Source organism: Lutra lutra, chromosome X (assembly GCF_902655055.1).
Source record: "Lutra lutra chromosome X, mLutLut1.2, whole genome shotgun sequence".
Lineage (NCBI taxonomy): Eukaryota > Metazoa > Chordata > Mammalia > Carnivora > Mustelidae > Lutra > Lutra lutra.
Genome location: NC_062296.1, coordinates 86553931 through 86566834, shown reverse-complemented (window position 1 = coordinate 86566834; position 12904 = coordinate 86553931). Strand labels below are relative to the sequence as shown.

Here is a 12904-nt window from a genome sequence, read left to right as displayed (position 1 = left end):
TGGATGGATTCCTGTCTCACATTTAGGTCTTTCATCCATTTTGAGTGTATATTTGAGTGTGGTGTAAGGAAATGGTCCAGTTTCATTCTTCTGCATGTGGCTGTCCAATTTTCCCAACACCATTTGTTGAAGAGACTTTCTTTTTTTCCATTGGACATTCTTTCCTTCTTTGTCAAAGATTAGTGGACCATAGAGATGAAGGTCCGTTTCTGGGCTCTCTATTCGGTTCCATTGATCTACGTGTCTGTTTTTGTTCCAGTACCATACTGTCTTGATGATTACAGCTTTGTAATAGAGCTTGAAGTCTGGAATTGTGATGCGCCCAGCTTTGCTTTTTCTTTTTCAACATTCCTCTGACTATTCAGGGTCTTTTCTGGTTCCATACAAATTTTAGGATTATTTGTTCCATTTCTGTGAAAAAAGTTGATGGCATAGACATTTTTACAATATTTGTTCTTCCAATCCATGAGCATGGAACGTTTTTCCATTTCTTTGTGTCTTCCTCAATTTCTTTCATGAGTATTCTATAGTTTTATGAGTACAGATTCTTTGCCTCCCTGGTTAGATTTATTTTTACTAATCTTATTAATAAAAATAAAAATCTTATTAAAATAAAATCTTATTAATCTTGGGTGCAATTGTAAATGGGATCGACTCCTTAATTTCTCTTTTTTCTGTCTTGTTGTTGGTGTATAGGAATGCAACTGATTTCTGTGCTGTGATTTTATATCCTGACACTTTACTGAATTCCTGTATGAGTTCTAGCAGTTTTCGGGTGGAGACTTTTGGGTTTTCTACATAAAGAATCCTATCATCTGCAAAGAGTGAGAGTTTGACTTCTTTGCTGATTCGGATGCCTTTTCTTTCTTTTTGTTTTCTTTAGGGCTTCTAGTACTATGTTGAATAGCAGTGGTGATAGTGGACACCCCTGCCGTGTTCCTGATATGTTCCTGATATGTCTACATAAGGTTTTTTTTTTTAAGTTCTTCATTTCTTTTACTCCTCAGGATTAATTGCTCGCCAGAATTACTATTGAAATACACAGAGTTTTCTTCTTTCAGAAATGGGAATCAAGTAATAAATACTGTTTTGCCGTCTGCCTCATTCACAGGACGTATCATGGATACATCAATATTTCCATTGAATGACTTATTTTGAATGTCAATGTTTACATTAAGCTGTATTTTCCTTTAGCTATGTAATTTTTTAAAAACTTAAATTCAGTTAGCCACTTTTTGGTTGCTTTTTATGTGGCAACTGGAAGATTTTAAATACATAGTGGCTTGAATTATTATTTCTATTGGACGGTGTTTCATTAGACTTGATGAAATTCAGTTTTGCTTTTTTGGCAAGTTGTATGTCATAGGTTATGTTGCATATGTCTAGCTAGAAGCACATAATGTCACACTTTTCTTGTGATGTTACAAGTTGTTGATCGGTTTTTGAAATTTATTTATTAATTAGGGGTTGTAAAATACTGATATTTTAATTTTGTCATTTCTTCTGTAATTCTACCTCATCCACTGTTTGGTTCCTTAGTAGTACAGCTCGGTAGGGAAGGTGAGATCAATATTTGATTCTCTCCCTTTATTTATTAATTCTCAAAATTATCAGTTGGTTCAGAAGCCATTGATAGATTAAAAATATTTAGGGGTGCTTATTTTTCTGTGCTTCTTAGAGTGATTTACGGAGCTTACATAGGAATGAAGATGCAGGTATGTAAGGAAATTGAATACTATCTGATCCCAAACTGGGATAGTAAGAGGAAGTCTTCTAAAATGTCAAGGTCATGAAAGACAAAGACTGAGGAATTGCTCCAGAAGAAAGGAGACCAAGGAGACATGACAGTTAAATGCAACTTGTGATCCTGGACTGGATCCTGGATGAGAAAAAAAAATTTCTTCCCCTTTTACTGTAATGGTCATTAGTGAGACAATTGGTGATAATTGAGTAAAGTTTGTAGATTAGCTGATAGCTACTTTTCTGATTTTGATAATTGTACAGTGGTTATAAAGAGAATATCCTTATTTTTATGAAATGTACACTAAATTATTCAAGGGTAAAGGGAAATTATATCTGCAAAGAACTCTCAAATTATTAAGAAAATATACATATGGAAAAAGAAATGATAAACCAAATGTGGAAACATTTGGGGGATTTGAGTGAGATATATATAGAAATACTTTGTTCCATTTTTGCAATTTTCTATGAAATTGCTGCAAAAAAGTTAATAAACTAAAATAATGCATATGAATTTAAAAATCCTGCCTGTTCTCATTGCAAGATTATAAATAGGTTGATTTCAATTTGAACTCAAAACCATATTAAAATGTACTTTGCAAATTTGAGAGGGACTGTGTAAAGAACAAGAGAGTAGTTTAAAACCAGTTCTGAGAAGAGTTGTGTAGTGGTTTAAAATGTGTCCATAAGTTCTTTGACAATCTTTCAAAAGCTGGAGGTCAAGTCCCCTCTCTTGAGTGTGAGTTGGACTTAGTGACTTGCTTCTAATAAGTAGAACGGTAGAAGTGGTACATCACTTTCTAAGACCAGGTCATAAAAAACACTGTGCTCGCATAAGTAGTCTGTCTTAGATCCCTAGCTCTGGAAGAAGCCACTCAGGCAGCCTTGTGGAGACACCCACATAGGTGCAACTGAGGCCTCCTGTCAACAAACATGTGAATGTGCCATCTTGGAAGTGAATTCTCCAGCTCCAGTCCAGCCTTCGGATAATGGCAGCCCTGGCCAACAGCTTGGTGAGAGACTGTGAGCCAGAATCACTCAGCTAAGTCACTCCTGCATTCCTGGTTCACAGAAACGGTGAGGTAATAAATGTCTGTTGGTCAGGCTACTGTTACGCAGCGATAGGTGGCTGATACAATTCCGTACCTTTTTAAAAGAGATTTATTCATTTATTTGACAGAGAGAGGGCAGGGGAGGGGCAGAGGGAGAGGGAGAGAGAGAACCCCAAACAGAGTCACCGCTGAGCATGGAGCTGGATGCAGGGCTCGATCTCACAGTCCTGAGATCATTACCTGAGCTAAAATAGAGAGTCAGATGCTCAACCGACTGAACCACCCAGGCGCCCCTACAATCCCATATCTTAAGCACCTTGAAATCATGCTGCCTGGACAGCGGCTTACATATAAAACTGATCTTTTCCACCAGAGTCTGATATAATCTGTAAATGAGAGTAGATGTAGAAAGGAACATTTCCAAGTCATAACCAAATGTACATTATTATTTTGAAAACTATTATTGAGATTATGGTACTTACTCAGAAGTCATGAGGAAATAGCTAAACTTAAATGTAAGCTTTTACTGACTGACTGGAACTCCTAGGAAGAGAATTTAAGACATGAGTTAGAATGTAAATAAGACATGAAGTTGAGAATAAAATCACGTTATGAAAGTAGGTTTTAAACTAGGAGGAGATTTGCCACTAGAAGAGGCAAAGGAAACATAAACCTCTCATGAGAGGAAATCTTAGAAGGATATTTTTCCATTGTATTTCTAGTACTTTCCAGGTGGTTCTGATTTCTCCCTTGATTTAAATCAGTTATTGGGAGCCTGGATGGTTCAGTCGGTCAAGTACCCGACTCTGTTTTGGCTCAGGTCATCATCTCAGGGTCATGGAATGGAGCCCCGAGTCAGGCTCTGAGCCCAGGTCGAGGGGTGTGGAAGGCTCCTCCTCTCTCTGCCCCTCCCCCAGCTCATGCGCTCTCTCTCAAATAAATACAATCTTAAAAAATATAAATCAAGGGGCACCTGGGTGGGACAGTCTGTTAAGTGTCTGACTCTTGGTTTTGACTCAGGTCATGATCTCAGGGTCCTCGTATGAAGCTCCATGTTGGGCTCAGTACTGAGCATGGAGTCTACTTGAGAGTTTCTCTCTCTCTCTCTCCCTCTTCCTTTGCCTCTCCCACTCATGCTGTTTCTCTCTCTAAAATAAAGAAAAAAAAATAAATCAATTACTTACTGAGCACCAGATGACTCAGATGTGCTCTTTGTCCTTGAAATGCTACTTGGAAACAATTTTGGCTGTGAACCATGTTGTTTTAGGCTCATTGTCTTTCTTTAGTTCCTTTGCTTCTGTGGTTCTGTATTTGAGAAAGAGTTTTCTTATTTAAAATTTATCTCCAGAGAGGAGGGGAGTTATGTTTCACAGAACAGATATCGCTGTGGATGTAAATTGGTTAATAGGAATTGTGATTTGTGTACCTGCTGTCTCCTATGTGTTGCCATACCTCCAACAAAGCAATAAACACATTTCTGGCCTTGCAAGGCTGAGACTCAGGTCTGAGATGATCCAGTAGTCACATCAACTTAGTTAAAGTAGAAAGGACAGGATAGAAAAATGAAGAGTGAGGCCATAATCCATATTCACCATAAAAGGATTCCATTTGCAGTGCAGGAAAAGTGGTCTTTGTTTATGGAGAATAAGACTATACATACTCTACTGAGAGCACTTAAATATTTACAGATTGACTTGTGCTGTGCATGCTTTTTCCATGAGACATGGATCGTATTACTCTCTGATGTAAAATCCTGGCTCAGGTTGGAATCTCTGGGTGCAGAAACTGAGTTGGGGATTCTTACGGAAGTGCCTCATTGAGGGAATGCTCTCAGGAGAAGGGAAGTGAAGGAAGCAGGGGGGGACTGGAGAAGGAGGTAAGTAAGGAGGCCGTCTCAGCTGAGGACTTGTTTCAGTCTGATCCCACAGGCACTACAGAGCACAATTTGTACCACAGAGGTAGTCTCACCTTCAGGCAAAGGGCTGGCCTTTTATACCTTATTTCAGTCAGCCGTTGGCTCTGGGCCCGTCTGTGGGGGGGTGGGGTATAGAGGTATAACCTCCTTGAGGTGGCTTCAGCTTGACTGAGGGGAAATCTCCAAAGAAGGGAACAGCTATGAGCCATTAACTGACAACATTCCCTGATGGGTGCATTGCTCCCACGTGACAGGAATCTTGGCAATGAACCAACAGTGTCTACAACAGGTTTGAAATTTTTCTATGGTCATTATGTCAGAATCTAGGTAGATGTTCCCCAACCCGTTTCTTCTTCCTGGCTATATACGTCGACTATATTTCCCAGACTCCCTTGCAGTTTGCTGCAGCCCCATGACTCAGTTATAACCAATGGAAAGCAGGGAGAAGTGATATGGGCCACCTCTGGTCCTGGCCCATAAAACCCCATGTGTAAGCCATCTTCCATGGTCTCTCTCTCTCTTTCTGGCTCTGTTGAGCCCTCTCTTTCTTTTTATAACTGCCAGATGTAGACCATCTAGTGGAAGACTGTGGAAGACTGTGAGGTCCCATGGGATGAAGGACCTACTAGCTACTTCCTTGAATGAACACAAAGAGAACCACCCTTCACAGAGACCCTTGTTGGACGGTGACCGGAGCAAGAAATAAATCATTATTATGTTAACCCGCTGAGATTTTTCAAGTTGTTTGTTTTAGTAGTTAGCCTACCATGACTCATTTAGTGAACGCTCTATTTTTCAGAAACCTGAATAGCTTCTGAAAACTTTATTTTCCAAATTCTATCCATTTCATTGATAATAATCCTTGCTCAAATCTGTGGTGACCAAAGGGCTGAAGACCTAAAATTAGATTTTTTTTTCTTATTCCTTCAGACCTGGAAGAAAGCTCTGACAGTATGCTCCAGTATTATGGGTGAATTTTAAATGGGCCATGAAAATATATGGTTAGGATCATTCTTATCCAAAATCCTGTTCAGAGAAACCAAGCAGGAAGCTGCTTTCTCAAGGTTAGACAGCTTGCTATTGTTAACAAGTGGTGACAACTGTTGGCTAAGGTCTAAGACAGACTAAGGTCTGTCCGACATAACTATTGGAGTTGCCTAGTGCATAGAAAGCTCTTTAATGTTTCTGTTCAGCTGTTCCCAAGGCTACCATGGAGAGAGGTGAGCTACCTGATTACCTGAGAGGCCAGAACTGAGAACAAACTATTTGTTGTTTGGAAACAAGCACCTTCTCAATTTGTCAAGCTTTTGCTTCAGAAGATGGAGTTGCTACAGGAAGGAAGAGGGCACATTCTCTGTCTGTCTGTCTGTCTCTGTCTCGGGCACACACACACGCACACACACATACACATACACTAGGGTGGACGTAGTATATAAATTCATCAATGTTTGAAACTGGTTTATGGGGGGGTGCCTGGGTGGCTCAGTCGGTTAAGCATCTGCCTTAGGCTCAGGTCATGGTCTCAGGGTCCTGGGATCGAGCCTCGCATCTGACTCTTTGCTCATCAGGGAACCTGCTTCTCCCTCTCCCACTCCCCCTGTGTTCTCTCTTGTGCTGTCTCTGTCAAATAAATAAATAAAAATCTTTTTTTTTAATTTTTTTATTTATTTGACAGAGAGAGATCACAAGCAGACAGAGAGGCAGGCAGAGAGAGAGAGGGAAGCAGGCTCCCTGCCGAGCAGAGAGCCCGACGTGGGACTCGATCCCAGGACCCTGAGATCATGACCTGAGCCGAAGGCAGCGGCTCAACCCACTGAGCCACCCAGGCGCCCAATAAAAATCTTTTTTAAAAAACCTGGCTTATGGGACACAATAACTTGTAGGATTTCATTGTCATTAGTGGTTTACAGAGCATGCAGGGGGCCAAGTACTCCAGTGAATTGGGTGGGTCCATGTGGCCCACATCAGCTTTCCTTTTCCTGGAGTTGAATTGGGAATTCAGATTGGTTTGGGGCCACAAGCAGTCTTCTTACTTTCCATACCCACTTCCTTCTCCAGCTCAGAGAGAGTCTAGAAAGCAGACCTTTACCTGGCAAGCTCCAAGGACACTGCTGTCTTACACCCATCAAATCCCACAAGTGGAAATGGAGAGTGGCCCCAAACTTGGCATGCTTTCTATGTGAAATCGGGTACAGTAGAGTCCTCCCTGAAGGCAACAGAATTCAAGGGTGTTGGTGGTGGGGAGAGAGGTTGAAAGAGAGAGCGAGGCATGGGGTCAGGAAATACAGAAGAAAACAGAGATAAAGAGAGACAGAAAGAGACAGAGAGGGATAGAAACAGACATTGTTAAAAATCAGGAATGATCAGTTTCTTCTCCCTTCCATCACTTCTTCCGTAGAGAAGAGAAAATGAGAGGAGCTGGGAGAAGCGCCAATGTTACTTCATCATACTCCCTCCTGGGGAGTGGAGAGGAAATTTCTCAAGAAAAAATGTGGCCAAGGGAATAGGATTCCCTCTCACACTGTCAAAGATCTTTCTTCACTTCCAGAAAAAAAAAAAATCAGTCAAACAGGTGATTATTTAGTGTTTACATTGGTTAGTTCCTCACCAAGTAATTTTTAAAGTTCACAATCTTTGAAATATGATCTCAAGAATCTCAATGAAAATTCTGAAGCTCAGAGAAGTTGGATAGAATTCTGTGTATATCCCCTGCCTAGGTAACCTATGAATTGGCTGTAGGTATAAGAAAATATTAGGTCTCAAAAAAGAAAAGAAAAGAAAAGATTAGGTTTCCATACTATAAAACAGGGATGAGTAAATTTTTCCTGTAAATGTCCAGAGACCTTTAGCAATGACTCAACTCTGCCTTTCTAGTTCAAAAACAGCCATAGGCAACGCATAAGTGAAGGGGCCTGGATGTGTTCCAGTAAAACTCGTCTTATGAATACTGAGATGTGAATTTCATATAATTTTCACATGTCCTGAAATATTATTCAGTCTATAGAAAGCCATATTTTTCAACCATTAAAAAATGTACAACCCAGGGGTTGCCTGAGTGGCTCAGGCAGTTAAGCCTCTTTTTTTTTTTTTTTTTAAAGGTTTATTTATTTATTTTGGGGAGGGGTAGAGAAAATCTCAAGTAGACTCCCTGCTAAGTGCAGAGCCTGAGCTGGGGCGTGATCCCAGGACCCTGAGATCATGACCTGAGCTGAAATCAAGAGTGAGTTGGTGAACCTACTGAGCCACCCAGGAACCCAAGTGTCTGACTCTTGATTTCAGGTCAGGCTTTGATCTCAGATCAGTGAGTTCAAGTCCTGAGCTAGGCTCCATTCTGAGCAAGGAGCCTACTTAAAAAAAAAAAAAGTACAACCTGGGCACCTGGCTGTCTCTGTCAGTAGAACACATGACTCTTGATCACACGGTCGTGAGTTCAAACCCCATGTGTGGTGTGGAGTCTGCTAAAAAAAAAAAAAAAGTACAACCTATTCTTAGCTCTTGAGCCATACAAAACCAGATAACTGAGGCACCTGCGTAGCTCAGTTGGTTAAATTTCTGACTCTTGATTTCAGCTCAGGTCATGATCTCAGGGCTATGGGATCAAGGCCCGCATTGGACTCCGTACTGAGCGTGGACCCTGTTTGGGATTCTCTCTCTCTCTCTCCGTCGCTTTCCACACTCTCTTTCTCTCCAAAAATAAAACCAGACAACTGGTGCTAGTTTTCCAACCCCTGCTTTAGGAAAGAAACTCTTCCCCTCAGGTAACTAGCACCTTGTTCTGAGTTTGTTCAGTTGTCTTTATGCAGGGCGCTGAGGCTGGATTTAAAAGTAAAAAGCAAAACTTAAAGACTATGTCTTGGCTGGGGCACCTGGGTGGCTCAGTGGGTTAAGCATCTGCCTTCGGCTGGGGTCATGATCTCAGGGTCCTGGAATCAATCCCCTCATCAGTCTCTCTGCTCAGCGGGGAGCCTGCTTCCCTCTCTCTCTGCCTGCCTCTCTGCCTATTTGTGCTCTCTCTCTGTCAAATAAATAATTTTTAAAACAAAAAAACAAAACAAAACATATTCTTGGTTTAAAAAAAGAAAAAGACTCTGTCTTGGCTGTTCCTGAATATACAGTTGACTCTTAAACAACACAGGTTTGAACTGTGCTGGTCCACTTATAGGTGGATTTTTCCCCCCATAAATACAGTGTAGTACTTAAATCGTATTTTCTCTTACGATTTTCTTTTTTTAAAAAAGGTTTTATTTGACAGAGAGAGACACAGCCAGAGAGGGAACACAAGCAGAGGGAGTGAGAGAGGGAGAAGCAGCCCCCCACCCACCCCCGCCGCTGGAGCCTGATTGGGGCTTGATCCCAGGGTTCTGGGATCATGACCTGAGACAAAGGCAGATGCTTAAGGACTGAGCCACCCAGGTGCTCCCTCTTATGATTTTCTTAATAGCACTTTTTTCTAGATTAGTTTATTGTAAGAATATAGTATATAATTCATGTACAAAATGTATGTTAATCAACCAGGTTTGCTCTCTATAAGACTTCTAGTTATGTTGCTGAAGACTCAAAAGTTAGACAGACATGTATTTTCTAGTGCATGGGGGTTGGTGCCCCTACCCCCTGCCTTGTTTAAAGGCCAACTCTATTATCATTCTGGCCTCTCTAGCCATGATGGAGCCCAAACAAATGTGGAAGTTTAGAAATGTAAAAGGTAAAAAGAAATTCTCTTCTAAAACACTCTTGTTTACTGTCATCCTTAAGGGATATGAGTGTTTCTAGTTATTACATTCTTACCTGTGTTTATTCTGAAGTTTGATAACCATTTCTTTTATTCAAAAAACTGTTCTAGAAGTAAAGAACAGTACTTGGCATTCCTTAGATATTAAAACATTTTAAAAATGCCTTTTTCCTCCTGCATCCCGGGTTTAATTGTTACTGTTGGTGGGTCACTTCTGCCTCTTGTCCCCCATTGAACAGCTTCCCTCTGGCATCCCAGAGCTCCAGAGAGGCTGCCCCTCCCCGCCCCCGTGCCAGCCCACTGTCCCACACTTAACCCTTCCTTGGTACCAAGTGTCTGGGGCTCCTCCCTCTCCTGTGAGCCGCCCCGCCCCCCCTCTGTCCTTTCCTTTTGCCTCCCCCAGTCCCACGGATTTGTAACATCTATCTGGGTGCCTTCTTGATTAAACCTTCCCGGCTGAGCTCTGGTTCATGGATTTTCTCTCTTCTCTAAACTCCCACGACACTTAGCCCGGGGTACACGATTTAGCACTTAATTATATATTGTCTTTTATTGTTTGTTTCTATTTGTTGTGTTAGTTTTGTCTTTTCCAGTGAAGCTGCAGAGTTCTTGAAAGGAACACATCTTGTATTTTTTTTAAAACCTCTCACAGTACTCCGGTAGGGACACAGTTAATACTTCCTGTTCTACCAATCAGTGTGACATGATGGATAGGCACAGATGTAAGGCTTTGTACGCATTTCTGCAGTATCCGTGGTGCTGATGAATATCTGTCAAATCTATTAAACTGATCTGAGTAATGAAGAACAGCTCAGAATCTAGTATTCAGTTGGGTAAATCACACCATCTCTGTATCCATTTTCTCATCTGCAAAATGAAGATGAAAATATTTTCCCAGCCTACCTCAGAGAGTTACTGGGAAACTTAAATGAGATAATGTAGCTTTGAACTGTATGAATGTCAAGGATTAGTATACCTCACATTTCTTTCCCTAAGTGTTACAGGGAAAAGTAGAGTTTGGCTTTTATCACGAAGAGCGGGTCCCTTTCTAACCTCTGTTAGAATGGTGGGTCATTCTCAGGGAATCCTGAGTATGAGTAAAAAGGTAGGAACAGAGTAAACATGATCTCTTGGCTTTCAGTTTTCCTGAGAAATTTTTATGGTTGTGGCAAATACAGTAGGTGGTTGGATTTTGAAATGGAAATTCCCCAGCTAAGATAGTCTTTGCTGTCCCTTACTTAACTATCCTTTCTGTACTCTTGTCTGCAAGCTTATTTATGACTGTCTTCATTCTCTCCTGGTCAGGTCTAAAGCAAAATGTGGTAAAAGGAAATCTTAGCGAAGAGTTGAGAACTTCCTGCTTTTGGAGTGGATCCTCTTCTCTATTTCATGTCTTTAGATTCCAAAAGGAAAATCTTACTCTGGCCGTGAATTGATATAAATTTTCTTCTTCTCCTTCTCCTCCTCCTCCACCTTCTCCTTCTTCTTCAGCCTTTTATTTATTTTAAATAAACTCTATGCCCAATGTGGGGCTTGAACTCAGGACCTCAAAATCAAGAGTCATATATGCTCTACCTATTCAACTAGCCAGGTGCCCTCATAATTTTTATTCTTATGTATTCCCTCCCTCCTTTACTACTTGTTGATTTTTTTCCCCCGGGTCTTCCTATCCTTCCTCCTTATTTTAGTTGCCCCAAATACCAAAGTATTTTGTTACCATCGGTGCTATTTCTTGAGATAGTTTTTTTTTTTAAAGATTTTATTTATTTATTTGACAGACAGAGATCACAAGTAGGCAGAGAGACAGGCAGAGAGAGAGGTGGAGGCAGGCTCCCTGCGGAGCAGAGAGCCTGATGCGGGGCTCCATCCCAGGACTCTGGGATCATGACCTGAGCTGAAGGCAGAGGCTTAACCCGCTGAGCCACCCAGGCGCCCCGAGATAGTTTTTGTTTTTAATTAAAATAAAATTATTTGAGGTTAAAGATTTATATATCTCTTTATTAAATTCTAAAATGTGTTTTTTATTAGTGCTTAATCCTGGACTTACTTTTTCTTTGTGTTGGTGATATATATATATATGCAATTCTTCTTTCCAGGACCCCTTTTACTGTTATTAATCTAGTATTAAACACTAACTGACGCTATTCCTTTTTTTTTTTAAGATTTTATTTATTTATTTGTCATAGAGAGAGAAGCGAGAGTGAGCACAGGCAGACAGAGTGGCAGGCAGAGGCAGAGGGAGAAGCAGGCTCGCTGCCAAGCAAGGAGCCCGATGTGGGACTCGATCCCAAGACGCTGGGATCATGACCTGAGCCGAAGGCAGCTGCTTAACCAACTGAGCCACCCAGGCGTCCCTGACGCTATTCCTTTTTAAGGTTCAACTCCAGGTTTGAGCTAGACCTGAGAAACCGGCCTAAATCGCTCCAGTAAACGCTATGGGCAGTTCGTATGGAGATCTCTGTCCTCCAGCTGTTCAGGACAGAAGCGCTACTGGTATGAAAAAAAGGAAGCTTAATTCCTCATGCCTCCTCCCTCTTCTGCTAAGAGCACCGCACCTGCTTCAGTGTTCTAGGGAGAAATCAGCACAGCTTTCTCCGCCCCCTGAAAAGCGCCATACTCCAGGTGGGTCTAGTTGCCTCCCTTCCCAACCAGGCCGGAGAGCCAAAGGCACCCCTCCCGGGCTGGATGGGTGCACCAAGCGCTGGCCCCCGCCCTCCGGGTCTCGGGAGTGAAGGCGGGGCAGGTGACCCGCCGCGGGGTGGGCGGCCCGCGGAGTTTAGTTACCTGGCGCGGTCAGGGGCGGGGCGAGGCGGGGCGAGGTGGGACGAGGTGGGACGGCGGGGGCGGGGCCGGGGTGCGATCCCAGGCTGCGATTGGTTCTCCCCGCGCCTGTCTCCATGTGCCGCGCGGCGGAGGCACAACATTCAAGTCCGGGGGCGGGGCCGGCGCGCGCCGGGAGGAAGCGGCAGCGCGGCAGCTGCGGGGCGTGGGGGCGGTGGCGGCGACGGCCGAGGCCGAGACCGAGGCGGCGGAGGCTGAGGCGAAGGCGGCGGCTCCCTACCCCGTGACGGTGCTCCGTCGGACCCCGTTCCGGGCCCCATGGAGGCGGCGGCGGGCGGGGGCTGCGGCTCCGGGCCGCCGCTGCTGATGAGCGAGGGTGAGCAGCAGTGTTACTCCGAGCTCTTCGCGCGTTGCGCCGGCTCCGCAGGCGGGGGCCCCGTGTCCGGGCCCCCTGAGGCCGGCAGGGCCGTCCCTGGCGCGGTCACCGCAGCCGCGGGCACCGTGGCCGACCTCTTCCGGGCGTCGCAGCTGCCCGCCGAGACGTTGCACCAGGTAGGTCCCCGCGCCCCTATGCCACAGCAGGTCTGTGGGGACCATTTCTGTGGGGATAAGGGGGCGGGGTGGGGCGATAGGGCTGCCCAAGGACCTGGAGGCCTCGGCCAGGTCGAAGTCGGGGATGGCGGCGAC

At 43.5% G+C, this 12904-nt stretch overlaps 1 protein-coding gene across 5 annotated transcripts in view; it reads left to right on the top strand.

Annotated features, from left to right (window-relative positions):
- Window positions 1-12386: 12386 nt before the first annotated feature.
- The window catches only part of REPS2 (RALBP1 associated Eps domain containing 2), a 222139-nt gene continuing 221621 nt past the window's right edge, over window positions 12387-12904 (top strand). For all 5 annotated transcript variants that reach the window (XM_047714691.1, XM_047714687.1, XM_047714688.1 and 2 more), the window contains exon 1: window positions 12387-12769. In XM_047714691.1, coding sequence (XP_047570647.1) covers window positions 12536-12769 — 234 coding nt within the window. In that variant the 5' untranslated portion in view covers window positions 12387-12535. The remainder of the gene's footprint in view (window positions 12770-12904) is intronic.